The sequence below is a fragment of the Globicephala melas genome, chromosome 8 (genome assembly GCF_963455315.2).
Source record: "Globicephala melas chromosome 8, mGloMel1.2, whole genome shotgun sequence".
Classification (NCBI taxonomy): Eukaryota; Metazoa; Chordata; class Mammalia; order Artiodactyla; family Delphinidae; genus Globicephala; species Globicephala melas.
The window spans coordinates 3207058-3222091 of NC_083321.1; the positions used below are offsets into that span (position 1 = coordinate 3207058).

The following is a 15034-nucleotide window of genomic DNA, read 5'->3' on the forward strand; positions in this document are numbered from 1 at the left end:
CTGGTGGGAAGGAAATGAGCCCAGGAACTCAGGCTCCCAGCTCCCAGGTGACCCAGGTCAGCTCCCACCAGACCCGGGGAGTCAGGAACACGATGGGGGGTAGCCAGGGCCGATTTCCAAATTCCTGAATTTTCAGAGAGCGCCACTGTAACAGTCCTCCAGCCTTAGCTTGAAAACAAAAGGTCACCACCTCACCTGCCTGAGGGTCTAGGCAGCCCACCAGGCCAAGGTCCTCAAGAGGGGGCTGGGGAGAGCACATCTTCCAGAAGCTTCGAAGCTCTCGTTCCGCCAGATGAGCCGCCTGCAAGGGGAGCCCTGCCTACCGTCCTGGAAACCAGGGAGCCGGGTTAGCACGCAGCACACCCCACCCCTCACCGTCGGAGGCTCCAAAGCAGGAACCTGCACAACTGGGAGCGGACCACCACTGAGCGGGGCGGCCTGGACGTGTCAGTCCTGACGCTTCGCTGCTGCCGCCCACGACCTCCGGGGCTTCTCGGCTGACCTGGAGGCTGCAACCCCTCTCCCCCCACCACCCAAGCCTGCCCTTCCTCCGCTCAGCACCACGGTCTCCTGGACACGGACTGCTGCGCCCCAGAGGAAAGTGATACCTTTGGCTACACTGCAATCACCTCGCGATGTATTTTGAAAACCGTAACTCAGAAATGAGTTTTAAACACAGCATTTTCCGTCTTGCTTGGGATCCTTGCACAAATTTCGAGAGTTGAAACATTTCATCTCCTAAACAATACCTTTTAAGGAGCGCGCTTGCTCGAAAGGGACGCTGGCTGGCCCAGGGCTGAGAAATGCAAGGCCCCACCTCGCCGGGCGGCGACAGCACGGCCGCCGCCGCAGAATGAAGTGAGTCAGCAGCAAGTGGGTCAAAAAAAGTTTATTTTGAATGTTCAATTTAAAAAAATCATACCTATGAGGTGTGCTACAGAAATTCAGATACAAGAATTGCATATAAAACCCGACCTAATCGTGGTAAAGCAAATGCACTTCAGGAAAGAAAACGTGTACCTCTTGGTCACTGGCATCCCAACACCAGAGACATTTCCACGTGGTCCCCCGGGAGGACACTGCCACGGCCACGTGCGGGAGCCGGGTGGGCCTCGCTGTCCCTCCCGGGGGAAGGGCTCCCCGCAGCAGCCACGGCAGCGTCTCGGGCCACAGCACTCCCTCTTGTTCTCAGCCAAGTCAATCCATCAGATTTTGCTGTCACTTAACATGATATTTTGGCAAAAAGAGCACGGCCTCCTTGATGGGAAGCATTTCTGCGGTTCACCATGGGGAAGGGACCTGCCTTCCCCCAGCAGCGGCTGTCTCCCCACAGGGCGGACACAGGCCAGCTGCCCAGGGCTGGGGACAGCGGGAGGACAGTCTTTAAGGGACTGGTGACACTGAAGCGGGGGCGGGAGCAGGGGCCCAGCAGCCCTCCTGGAGGCCGGGCGTCGAGGGGAGGCGAGAGAACGAGGACAAGAGGAGGGAGCCGCGGAGAAAGGGGGGGTCTTTGCTGAAACCCAGCAAAGACTGTGGGATTTCACAGCGCAAGGGGCTTTTCCGACCGAGCCGACAGCTCCCGTACTTTCTAGCGACTGCCCCACAATTCTAACTTCCTATCAGGCCCTCCCTCTTCCTCCAAAACCCTGGGCAGGGACTCCTGCCCCCACCTCGTTGGAGTGGAGGGCGAGAGGCGGGCAGGGACAACACGCACTCAGGACCAAAGGTCCCCGAAGTGGCTCCAGGCAACAGTTGATTTGGCAAAAAAAAAAAAAAAAAAAAAACTTAAATGCATAAAAACAATCACCGAGTCCTCCAAGGAGCATGATTACAATATATTAGCAAGTTCTGTGGCGTAAACATTTTCAAAAGCATCAGCAAAGTATTAAATATAAAAGCAGTGCACACTCCCCTCGGCACCCTGAAGAAAACACCGGAAGGCGGGCGTGGCCACAGACGGCGAGGGCGTGGCCAGCTACCTACTGCCGCAGCTCCACGTAGTTGGCGGGGAAGAGCCCATACCTGCCCTTGCACAGCCCGCGCCACCAGCCATCGTCAATCATCTCGATGTTGGTGATGATGTCGTCGGGGTCGAAGGAGATCTCATCATCGCCCGCTAGGGAGGAGGGCACACAGAGAGGGCAGCGGTCACACTCGGCGTTCCCTGCTCAGCCACCAGAGGAAAAGCCTCCAGCAGTCCCTCGAGCTGGCGGTCTCCCACTGAGGCTCCATGGGGGTGCAGGGTTCTGGGGGTGCAGGGTCCTGGGGGTGGAGGGTTCACTGTCTCCCCTACTCTGTGAAGGGGGCTTTGCACGCACAGGGGCGCACACAGAGACAGGGCAGAGCCCTTCGAACAAAACCCTAACCCAGAGCAGATGAAGTGTGGCTGAGGGAGATACAGGAATTCCTTGGACTGTATCTGCAACTTTTCTATAACCTTGAAATTGTTCCAAAATAAATTCTTTTTAAAAATCGTAAATAACGCTCTGAGAGTCAGACTTTGAAGAGACGAACGACTGGAAGCCCCGCCACCACCATTTCCAGCCCTCGGGGCGGTGTCTCACCAGCCTGGTAGTCGTAGAGGGCGATGGCTGTGATTCCAAGATCGTTCTCATATTCACCGTAGGTACCCTCCTCTAGAATAAACCAGAACAGGGTCTGAGAGGGAAGCAGAGCTCACTCTCACTCCCGTCAGACGCCCCTTCCTCAGGTCCGGGTGGAGGAGCCCGTCAGGAGAGGACGCTGCAGGGGTGCCGAGCGTGGATCGGGAGGGTGCGCCGTGGGCCGTCGGGCTCCTGCTCCCAAGGGGAGGAACCGGCTCCGAGGAGCGAATCCACGTGTAACGATCTCGATAGAGGCACTGGCAGTTCTCAGGGTGTCATTTTTTACATTTTAAAGATTGAGCACTACTTTTAGGAAAGGTCATATCATGAACAAATGAATGCAAGCAGCAGACGGCTGATCACACCTCGCGCTGTGCTCGGGGAAGGTGAGAGCCCTGCCCTGGTGTAGATTCTGATACTGATTCTCATGTCACTCCAAGTGGGAGAACGGGCTTGTGTGAAATCTGTCCAAACACATTAAAGGAAACCTCATCTCTAGAAATCAAAGACCAATTGGAGTGTTCATCCACCCATAAGATTTTCAGAGCACGCAGAAATCTCCCTCTTCAGAGACCTCAACGTACTCTGGCTTCCTGAAGACCTCACGAGCTTCTACTCTGATACAACAACAGCAAGAGCCCCTTCCTCCAAGCCCACCCCTCTCAGCGCCCTCAGCACAAGCAAGGATCTCCTGGAACCCCCCGGGAGGCCAGGCCAAGCCCCCTGGGGTCTGGGGCCCGCAGCAGGACAGGAGCCCCGCAAGCATGGCAGAGGTGGGGCAGGTCGGCCAGCAGGGGAACAGAAGCAGAGGGGGTGGAATGCAGGAGACCCGTGTACCTGCTTGGTAGTGGCCCGGGGCCTCCGTGCTTTCGTAGACGGCCTCCGGGTCATAGGCCTCCCGGTACTCGGTGGCCTCCGTGCTGTACACCGGCTCAGGCTCACCGGTGTGGCTCGGCTCGGCCTGGAACGGAGCCGCGGCCTGCGGAGAGTCGAGGAGACAGTTCCCGTGACCCGTGCCGGGTCACGGCCACACGACCAAGAGAGACACGCGGACCACTCTCGGCCCCGGCTGAGACGAGACAGACACAGGGACGGGGAGGCGTCACCTGCTCACACCCCGCGGATGCCTGGGCCCTAATGGGTCCCGCAGTGCCGAGGGCCAGGCTCCCCTTCACAAGCCCGTCCTCACACCCCCGATACCGAGTCCTGCCGTCACCAAAGACCTGCCAGCTGCGAGAGCCCCACTTTCCTGGGGCAGGTCTGGCCCGTTTCCTCTTTGGGTCCCAGCCCTCCCGGGCCTCTGCCGGCAGCTCCACGGCATCACCCCATCCCACTGGCTAGGGCAGCTGAGCCTGCGGGTGGCGGGTTCCATCCTCACCGAACCCTCCGTGGAGGTGAGGCAAGGAAGTGACCAACAAGTCCCACGCAAGAGGACATCAAGAGCGCTCTGCTGACAGCCACCTGCGCCGCGACCCCAGTTCCCAAACATCCACCACCGACAGCGGCTTCAACCAGCGTTTCCGACCAGGGTCCACCTGAGGGCACCCTCGCGGGTCAGAAAAGGAAGGTGCCCACGGAGAGCCCCAGGAGAGCCGGTGGTCAGGCCTCGGCTTCCCACAGAGGGTGACAGAGGGGTGCGGCAGGCCGGAAGCGCTCCTCCAGAGGCCACAGGGCAGGGCTCCACCTGGGCCGGGCACCGGGCGCCACTCCAGGGCTAAACAAGGGGGTGACGGACTCCTACTGGCAATTGCCCCTGGACGTGAAGGGAACAGACCGGAGGATGAGGGGCCAGATGGTGCTGCAGGGTCACGCGGAGCCGCTCAGTGGTCAGGGGGTCACCCCGAGCAGGTCACTGCACACAGCCGCCAGCAACGCCCTAACCTCCTATCTTCCCGCAGCAGCCCCCCCACCCGTCACGTGGTTGGGCAGGGCTCCCTGCCCCACCCAGGACAACGTGTCATTCCAGCCTTCTTAAGGGACCAACCGCTAGTGACGGGCCCAGCAGTGGGCCCCGACGGGCGGATGCACAGGGGCCCCCTTTGCACGGGATTACAGATTCTAAGACCGCACCCGCCATACCTGCCACACCCGCCAGGCACAGGGGTGAGCCTACGGACCACCCTGAGGCCCAGGCCCGCCCACGGTGCTCCCGCACCCTCAGCCCCTTTAGGCCCCAGCCGAGTTGAGCCAGTTTCAGTCCCCTGTGACTCAGTGAGCTCTAAGTGGTGACGTCCAGGTGAAAGGGACAGCGGGACAGAGGGGACTCGGGCTGGGCCGGGTGTGGGTGTGGACGGCAGGGGCCGAGCTGCTCTGGAAGGGGGGCCCGCAGAGCCTGTGGAGACCCGGCCGTGGGCAGGGGGGCAGGTGGCTCAGTGACACAGGGGTCAAAGGAGCAGGTCCTGGGGACTGAAGACTGAGGAGGAAGGGCCAAGGACAGAGCCTCCGGAGAACACGGTGCTCGAGAGAGACCAAGGGAGGAGGGCCGCGGGGCGGCGGCCAGGCGGGGACGAGGGTCCTGGAAGGGGGTGTGGTCTGGGTCGAGGGCAGCAGGGAGTGGGTGAGGGAAAGACCCGGGCACCGGCTGACCCTTGGAGGTTGACTCAGGAGAGCACAGCGGGGCCGGCGGGCGGGTGAGAAGGCCGGTGGGTAAGCCAAGGCAGCGAGCGCCCCCCCCCCCCCCCCCCCCCCCCCCCCGCGCTCAGGAGGGCTGCCCTCAGGGCACCGAGCAGCACAGGGCGGGACCCTATCCACGGGGTGCTGAGCTGGGAAGGGCGTCTCCAGGGCGTCAGAGACTCATGGGCAAAGCGGATAAAAGCACCAACCTCGCGGACAGGGCTTGAAGGCAGCCTCTCCTGGGCCGGCTGGGGCGTGGGCGACGCGGGGGGCGTGGGCTTCTGGGCCCGGGCTTGCTCCTGGAATGCAGAGACAGCAGCAGTCAGCACGTCGGCAGGCCTCCCCGCGACTGCTGCTGCTGCCGGAGGAAGGAGAGGCAACACGGAGCAGAGGCAGGGCGCAGAGACGTCAAGGGAGCGTCTGCTCTGCAGGCAAGGTCATGCGGTCAAGTCTGCTCTCAAGACACGGCCCTGGTGGCCCACGCAGTCCTGCCCCCAGGGCTGACGGAACCAGCCAGAGGCGGCAGTGCCCCCCGCACACCTGATCCGCACGCCGTCACCTGGGCTCCAAGCTGATGCTGTAACGGATTGAGACCTCCGGGGACCTTCTAACGGAGTGAAGGGATTTTGCACGTAGGATGGACGTGAATCTTGGGGAGGCCAGAGGATGGACAGCGGTGGACAGATGCTGACATCCCAACCCCCAAAGTCCTGTGAATGTGTGCCCTTACAGGGCAAGAGGCTGCAGACGTGACCATGGTAAGGATCCGAGACAGGAGGTGACCCTGGATTACCCGGGTGGGCCCAGTGTCATCACAGGTCCTTACAAGCGGTCCTTACAAGCGGGAGACAGACAGTCAAAGCAGAGCTTGGAAGGGGCCACAAGCCAAGGCGGGGGTGGGGGGGGAGGGGAGGGGGGCTCTAGAAGCTGAAAAAGGCAAGGACGCGATTCCCCTCTGCAGCCTCCAGAAGGAAGCAGCCCCGTCACCCCTCCCAGGCCTTCCGGCCTCCAGCCTGTGAGGCGGTAACCGTGCGCCGTCCTAAGCCACGGCACGCGGCCCCGGGAAACCGGTGCTGACGCCTGTGAGGTGGACCTTCTCCACACCACCGATCAGGAACCTGACGGCCCGGGGAGGGAAGTTGCTCGCCCAGGGACAGGACGGGGGCAGCAGACGCAGGAGCCGCACCGTCCCCACCCACTCCCCGCCTGCTCTGCCAGGCTGCCTGACAGCCGGCGGCGGCACTGCCCACTGGAAACCACCCCCTCCAGAGACCACGCGGCTCTGGACCCCAGTGTGGCTTTGCCTGACCCGCACCAGCAGGACGGTCACGAGTCCTCACGGCGCCGGCAGCTCGCCCACGAGTTAAATCCCTGAGGCAGCGTGATTCCCCGAAGGGGCCAGGCCTAGGCCGGGCCTGCCGCCCACCACGCAGTGGCACGAGGACCCGTGACGGCCCCCCTCCACCCCGCCACACCCCAATCTGGCGGGGAACAGAGACGTTCCTTCTCGGGGGCACGCTCGCTCCCGAGAATGTGCGGGTCGAGCATCCGTGGCCGCCCCACCCGCCACAGGGAGCGCTCGGACACGTGCGGGCCGCGTCCTGCCCCAGGAGAGCGCCTCACAACCCAGAGGGCTCTGGTGCGAGCGGTACCGTGCCCATCGATGGGAGCCACTCGGGGGACAGGCGGGCGGGGAGAGGCTGGCAGGGGCTGGACACAGCGAGGGACAACACGGCGGAAGGGACGGCGAGAGAACCTCAAAGGCAGAGGGGCTGGACAACAGCGACCGAGAGCCTCCTTCTTCTCAAGCCCTCCAGCCCTTCTGCAGCTTTCAGACTGCAGGGGTCCAATTCCGAACCATAAAACGAGGAAGGCGTTACGTGAAAACGAGACCAAGTTATCGGAAAAAATGCCTCCTAGTGTGCACGTGTGTGTCTGCAACAAAGAAAAACTTACAAGCGCCTAACTAAAAACTTAAAGGAGAGACAGCTTTAAAGTTTCTGACAATTAAGGAATGGTATGTGGTAATTATACACGTTTGCTATCATCCCAACTTCACCACGTGTGATAAGAACGTGTTATCAGGGCTTATTTAATTCCCGGCTCCAGCGCCCAGCGTTTCCTGCCCGTTGCATGTTAACTGCCTCAACCGCCCACTCACCCTTGACGGGCTCTTCAGAGCCCTAACCACTGATTTGAGGAGAAAACGTCCTTAGGTTAAATAGAGCTTTACAATCTACAAAACGACACACGCGTTATTTCAGATTCGACTTCCTAGCCACCCGAGTCATGGCGCCCCCACACCCGTTTCACGGGCAAGAACGTGGGCCGCGGGACAGTGCGCTGATCCGCGTCAGGCCGCCCGGCTGGTAGGTGGCGGAGGGGGACCCGGGCCATCAGACGTCAGTCCAGCTACAGAGTTTTAGGAAGGAGCGAGTCCACACTCTCCGGCTCACCCCTCACAGCTCGCACCTTCTCCAGCGCAAAGACAGTTTGTAAAGGATCACAGAAACACCTGCCGACCCGAGCTCCAGAGCAAGGGCTACAGAGCCGGCAGATGGCCTCCTTCACGGGGATCCCTTCTGTGTCCTCAACCTGCCACCCGAGGGGACAGCGCGTTCCCGAGGGTGACGGGTGGGAACAGACTGAGGGGGAGATGTGTGGACGGGGGCTGGGCCAAGGGCACGGGGGCCGCCAGCCTGACGGGGGAGGACAGGCCCGCAGTCGCCCAGCACTGGAGCAGCACGGCTGGAGCCGGGGCACATCGACCGTCTCGTGTCTGGTGGCAAGAGACTGGATCGTCTGTGTGGCTGAAGGCTACGTTCCTGAGAGCACAGCCTTCGGCGCGAGTTCAAAACGCTTTCTACTGACCACTTTCTGCAGCAGATGCAGGAACGAGCCAGACACACGGCCCCGCGCACGCAAGGGGGGCCCGGGCGCCGCCCGCACTCACGTCCAGCTGCCTGCGCGCCGCCTGCTGTTCCCGCTGCTGCCTCGCCATCCTCTGCGCCCGCTCCGCCTCCGCCTGCCGCCTGTCCTCGTGCTCCTTTTCCCTCGCCAGGTTTTCAAAATTCGCTCTGATGTCACTGGTTTTGCTGCTCACTGCAGAGAAAGGAGAGATTTACTCAGGGCACCACCATCTCCCCCGGACCGGGCCCGCGCCAGGGCGGCCTGTCCCTTGGGAAGCAGGCACCCCAGCTGAGGGCGACGCGCCCCCTCGGCTGCCGGCTCAGTCCCCCACCAGGAACGGCCTTCACCGTTGCGTGTGCTGTACCCACAGTGGGAAGACGGCACAGCCCTGCATCTGCAATGCTCTTACATTCCGAACACCGCTGTTTTCTTTACCACCAGACACTCACAAGGAGAGAAAATCCCCCTAAGGATGCCCTTGATGAAACGGTAGAAAGTACTGATTGTGAGTAGATCTCAACCCTTTTAACGTTTTGTGTGACAAAATGGGAGGGCGGAGCCCACTGCGACTGCCCCTGTGGACGTGCCGTGGGGCCTCCAGGGAAAACACGTGCAACTATCTGAGACGCAGGCCGAACTGATTTTTTCCTGGAACATCATTTTCCCGGAATGGACAAACTACGGTTACACCGTTTGGGTACGTGCCAGACCCCTTCTCCGAAAGGAACGAGCTGAGCCTATCCTGTTAAAAAACAACTACAGTATTTGTTGTCAGTAGGAAAACTCAAGCTTTCAAGCAAAATCAGAATTTTGGAAAATCCGTGTCCACTGCCGTGAGTATGACAATTTCCCGGTTTTACTCAGAGACTCCGCGACGAGGTTGATACCGTCACCGAACGTGACCTGGGGGACGCTGTATAATGAAAGGTGCCAGGGTGTGGAAGATCAGCGTGACTCAGTGATCGATACTCTCCAATGACCCTGACGTGATGTCACAAAGTCTTGCTGCGCAAGAGAGACCAACCTTTAAGAAAACCACTGGACAGCTGCCTGCTGGACTGGGGTACAGAGAATACGACCGGAAACGGCCAGTAGAATACTCTTCCCTTTTCCCACTGCTTATCTGGGAGTCCAGATTTTCTTCACCACCCTAACGTGTCACGAGAGACTGAAGGAGTGAGAAGCAGCTAAGAGAGCTCAGCTGGCCAACACTGACGAGATTCCACAGAAACGTAACACAACGCTACCCTGGAACCTAGCCAATATCGTATAATAACTGTAAACGGAGAATAATCTCTCAAACTTCTGAATCACTAGGTTGTACATCTGAAACTAATATTGTAAATCAACTAACTATACCTTAATGCAAAGAAATGCTACTCTTCTGCACTTTCTGGTTTTGAAAATGTAGTTATTTTTTTCATAAAAAGTATTATGCTAATAAGTGATAGTTTCACTGCTTTTAAATGTTTAAGTGAATTAATAAAATGGTAAATTCTTCTCGCCTCTATTTTAATTCTAACACAGTAAAGATCAGAAAACACAACCCATGTAAACAAAAGTTCTTTGAGGCCTCAGCAATTTCTGCCAGTGTCCTGAGACCAGAGTGTGTGGACTGTTGGCCCACAGGGCGTCCACAGGAAATGGTCGTCTCCACTTGCTGCGTTTAACTGACCACTTCTATCACGTGTAATAATTCCCCCAACTAAACGATGTCCTCCCAGGCTGGCCCATGTTTAACGGCTCCCCAGCAGACACCAGGACCGCAGGAGGCCCACGCACGCAGCAGGCACCGGAAGGGCGGGTTGCGAGCAGCCCGGTCCTCGCCCGTGAGTGAGGAAGGAGAGGGCTGCCTGAACTCATGCAGACGCGGTGACATGCTGCTCAGACATGCCACGGCCGGGGCAGCGGCAGGTTCCGCAGGAACCTCCCAGGGCCCTTGAGGACGTGCAGTTAACCTAGCTCTGCTTTGGGAAGCACCCCCCAAAACAGATCCCCGCCGCCAGAGAGCTGCAACGCCCGTGTCTGAAAGGTGCCTCTGAACCTCTGCAGGAATGAACAGCTTCAAACGGGTAATCAACTGCTGTCCCCAAAATACACAGATCAGCCACGGTCTCCGTCAATGCTTCATCTGCTCCTGCCGACGCTCCTCTCCCCCTTTAGCACTGTCCTGGGGACACCACACAGCGTGGAATTTCTCCCGGGAAAAAACACGGTGCTGCCAGGGGGTCTGCTAGGACTTACCTGCTTCGACAGGGACAGTCTTCTGGTAAGTGGGGGCCACCGTGGCAACGTCCTCAAAGGTGGAAGCGTTCTACCAAGACAGGAAAGGGGAGATCAGGAACGTATTTTTCTTTCTTCCTTTCCTCTCCCTGCACAAAGGCCTGCCCCAGGTCTTCCAAAAGAACCAACCAGAGAGCCCAAAGATTTCATATCCACCTGTTCTGCACATTAACAGCGGAGTGAAAAGTGTGTTGATAACACGTTGGCTGGTGACCATACGGGTCACAGTCAGAGAAGAAACACACCTATGGGGAGTGGGGGGTGAATGGGCAGGGCCAGGATGTTTAGGGCAGTGAAACTACTGTGTAGGAATCGACAGTGGTAGATACGAGTCACTACACGCCTGTGCAAACCGGCAGAATGCACCATCCCAGGAGAGAACCCTAAAGCCGACCTCAGCGCTGGGTGCCTACGACGTAGGCTCAATGCAGGTTCACAGATCGTAACAAATGGACCACTGGGTGGGGGAGGGGAGGTAGGGAGTATACGGGAAATCTCTGCACCTTCCTCTCAAATTTAAGCAAATTGCTCAAAAAAGCAGAAAAACCAAAAACCCTACCACATGCCTCCACTTCACAACCATAAACCAAGCACGTGTTCCTCCCAAGCTCTCGCCACGGATAGAATTTGCAGGGGAGCCCAGAAGCCTCTGCTGCGCTGGGAGAGGACCCTGGGACGTACAAAGGCCCCCCGATCGTCCACCTCTCCCAGTAAGCGCGACTCTAGTTTGGTTCTGTAGGGACCCAACTCTGTGAGACTAAAAGGACAGCGACAACCGGCCACGTAAAGGCTGACACGGCGCGGACTGACAGCTCAGGGCAGCACTGGCCGCTGGGCACAAACGCTTCCCAGGGAAACACGCCAGGGGCTCAGGACGGTCACTGCCTTCTTGACACAGGAACCGTGAGAAAGGATGCGTGGAAGGAAGCCTGTGACCGGCTGACCCTGAGGCCGGCCGCGAGCAGCAGCTTTGGGAGGTGCGCACGGCCCGCACCAAGTTCAGGTGCAGGCAGCTCCACGAGGGCGGCAGTGATCCATGGGCTCTGGTCGGCACGCCTGGGGGCCGGCCCCGACCCTCCCGCCAAAGCCCCCTTCTCCTGCCTTCTCCAACTCCGAGGTAGCTGCTCGGCTGCCCAGACCACCCCCCTCCTCTGCTCCCCAAACCTCCCCATCTCTTTCCAGAACAACCTCTAAGGCCCTGCCCCCACCGGCTCTCCCACAAGGCTCCTGCCTGCCCTGCGGCCTCGGCGGGGAAGGGGTCAGCGCCCCCCCAGCTTCCGGGCCGTGGCTCCCGCACACCCGCTGCCCGTCCCGTCCGACCAACTCTCCAGCACGATGCTCAGAGCCACCTCTCTGCCTTCGCCCACAGGCTTCTGGCAAACACCACGACCCCAAGCCTCTAGTTTCCAGCTGCGGGGTCCCCACCACACTGCACCCCCATCACCAAGACCCGCCCACCGACTACAGCCTTCCCCTCTCCTGCTGGCCACCCTCCTCCACCTAGACCCAGCTCCCCGCTCCCCACCGTCCAGCCTGACCAACTCAAGGTCTCGGCCTCTCCTGGGGCTCACCTGCCGGAAACCTCACACCTGCTTCCGCCACCCACGGGGACTACGTCAGACCTGAGTCCCTGCGCCCCCTATCCCCAGGGATGATCTCATGCTGCCGCCAAGGCTGAGACCTGGGCAGGTGCCTCACCCTTCTAAGCACCGGGCTTCCCAAGCGCACAGCACAGACCACTAGCTGGCCGCAGGGGCACCCCGCGCACCCCCGCCACGCCCCAGGGTCTCCCTGCACCTCCCTGTCTATGGCCTGGGCTCCTCCCACCTTAAAACAGAACCATCCCCTCGGCTGACCAGTGCCCAGTTCTCCCCGATCATGGCCCAAACGTGGTTGGCACGGCTCCCTCCCTCCCACAGCCCAGACTCCTGCCAGATGCCAAGTGCCACCACCTGGCTCGCCCAGACAGGATGTCCCCAGCAGCGCCTCGGGGCAGAGACGGCCCCTCCCCCCCTCACAACTCTCCACCCTCAGACCAGCACCAGTGGACCCTGTGGGCTCCCCGCACCTCACCAGGTGCCCTGCCCAGTCTCCTCAGACCAGCCTGCCCACTGCCATCCCACAGGCGTGGCCCATGGCCCCCTCGCCGCTCTGCAGGCTCCCCAACTCCACCTCCGTCTGCAGGCACCCCCCCTACCCCCTCCATCCGAACTACCTGCGCCGCCTGGCAGCCCAACCAGACGTGCCCACAGGGAACTCATCCCGCCCAGCCCTGCCCCTCCCCCAAGTTCCTGAGCTCAGCAGACAGCCCCACCATCCACCCGGGAGGCCCTCCCCCTCACCCCTTAAGCGCAGGGGCTTCAGCACCCACGCTGCCTCAAGGAAGCATCTCTCTCCCTCCACCGCCATCCTCAGGCCGAGCCAGAAGCACCCCGATCAAGGCGCTGAAGCCGCCTCCTAACCGGGGCCACAGCTTTGCGGATTCCCGCGCGATCCACTCTCCACCCCGGGGCAGGGAGGCTGCTTGGTGCACGTCCTATTCACGTCATTTGCTTGTCAAACCCTTGCAGGGCCGCTCAGAACCCATCTGACGAAACACAAAACCTCACCGGGGTCCGCAGGGCTCCCTGAAGTGGGTCGTGACCAGCCACTCACCACCTGCCCCCCTGCAGCGGGCCCCGTCTGGCTTCTCTCAGACCTCCTGTATCTGCCACAACACCGACCGCAGGCCCGCCAGGTCCTCGGTGTCCCCGTCCCCACGTCCACACACACACTGGCCTCGTCCTCCCTGGCGAGCTCCCACCATCCGCAGCGCCGAGCTCAGACTCGCACGCCCTCAGGACACTCCCGGCCCCGCGGCCAGAGCCCTGTGCCCTGCCGCGCTCCCAGGGCCCACACGCGGTCACGTGATGGGGTCCCCCGAGGGGTCAGCTGGGAGCCTGATGGAAGGGGAACTCCACAGGGACCGGCCCTGGCGCCCAGACTACCGACCGGGCAGGGCAGCCTCAACCTCGGTCCAGCTGAACCGACGGGAGACAGACCACGCCCAGTCCCCAGCGAGGACCGCTCCACGCGGCTCGTGGGTCTGCTCCTCTGAGGCGGTTGGAATTTAGACCAGAAACCCAACCACCTGACGCGCTGAGACTCTGAAACCAAGCAGGAGGGACCAGCTGGACTAGGGCACCACAGGGAGAGCAGAGCGTGGAGCCGCGCGGCCGTGTCACCCTGCCTCTGGGGACCCCCTGCGGCGACGCGCACCTTCCGGATCCGCCTTCCCCAAGACGGCAGGCCCCGCGACGCGGCCAGCGTGACCAAAGAGCTCGGTTTCCAGATGGGTTCACTGCCAAGTACGGTCACAGCCACGTGTCTGGGAGGCGTTCGCGACGGCGGCCCAGTGCTGCGCCTGCCTGGCCAGGGACCCCGCCCCCCCCATACGTGACAGGGACAGCAACTGCCTCACAGCGTGGCCTCGAGGGGTCGAGGAGAGGACACCCGTGACACAGGAGACGAAGCCCGGCACGTGTGCCAGCTAATGGCACCGCCACGGTGATGACACACGCCTGCCTGAAACGTTCACACTTCTGCAAACACGCGCCAGGCGCCCACCAGTGACCAGAGACCACCCAGGGAACAGCCATCTGCCCGCCCAGAGCGTCAGACGCCCAATCCTCTCAGCAGAAAACCCCGAGCCCTGGACGTGAAGCACTCACCTTATCCATCCGGTCCTTCTGCACCCCGTACTTCCCACCGAAGCCTCTGGAGTAGTCTGCAACGTGAGAGCACGGCATTTAGTCTCGGGCTGAGGGCCGCCAGCTGCCGGCAGCAGGCGCATGCAAACAGGTCCAGAAACAGCCCGAGAAAATGCACCCAGAGCGACAGAACGAGAACGTGGAACGATGAGCCTCTGCTTGCGAGTTGGGCTTCTACCCGTGGTGCTCGGCAGCAGGCAGGTGAGAGGCAGGAAAGAGGTGTGGCATGCTCCCCGCGTGCTCCCGGGGGACAGGGGTGCGGGTGGCAGGCAGGGCGCCACCTCCTAGCACAGTCTCTGCTCTGCGCTCCTGCTCTACTGAGTGCTAAAAAGAGGCTCAAGTGCAGGGATTCTCTCGTTTTACTTATTTTTTTTCTCTTGCTTTTTTAAAAGAGAAAAAGTTTCCCGGAACTTCTACCAGCCAAATACTTATGTTGCAGCAACACAGATCTACGTGACAGTCACACTGCCGTGCAGTTATCAACGCCACGCCCACGCGGTCTGCCGGGTCAGCCCGAGGTGATTCTCTCCCTGAACGCTGGGGCTGAGCGCCTAAACTCAGCCCCGTAAAAAGAGGACACGACTCTTTGCCAACTGTGTGTCCCGGTTCTAATGATCAAGCCTGAATTTTGACAGACATTAGATAACTGCTCTGAGCAAAAGCACGTTTGCCATCTGGACTCCCAATATATGCACCCAGAAACCTCCTGTCGAGTTCCAGCTTTGCGTACGTACTGTCTGGTTCTGTGTGAAGGAGTCACACAGAGATGGTGTCATCAAAAAAACTAGCAAAAACCAAAAAAACACCACCACAAATGAGACACAGAAACCACGTGGACACGCCTGCCCCACGCCCCTGGTCCAAGGCCAGTGATCG

The 15034-nt window shown here is 60.5% G+C and overlaps 1 protein-coding gene across 3 annotated transcripts in view; it reads right to left on the reverse strand.

The window, feature by feature from the left end:
* Positions 1–874: 874 nt before the first annotated feature.
* Positions 875–15034, reverse strand: part of CTTN (cortactin) — a 33346-nt gene continuing 19186 nt past the window's right edge. For all 3 annotated transcript variants that reach the window (XM_030833215.3, XM_060302809.2, XM_030833216.3), the window contains 7 exons: positions 14120–14175; positions 10371–10440; positions 8170–8318; positions 5426–5515; positions 3441–3582; positions 2565–2636; positions 875–2116 (listed from right to left, as the gene is read on the reverse strand). In XM_030833215.3, coding sequence (XP_030689075.1) covers positions 1980–2116; positions 2565–2636; positions 3441–3582; positions 5426–5515; positions 8170–8318; positions 10371–10440; positions 14120–14175 — 716 coding nt within the window. In that variant the 3' untranslated portion in view covers positions 875–1979. The remainder of the gene's footprint in view (positions 2117–2564; positions 2637–3440; positions 3583–5425; positions 5516–8169; positions 8319–10370; positions 10441–14119; positions 14176–15034) is intronic.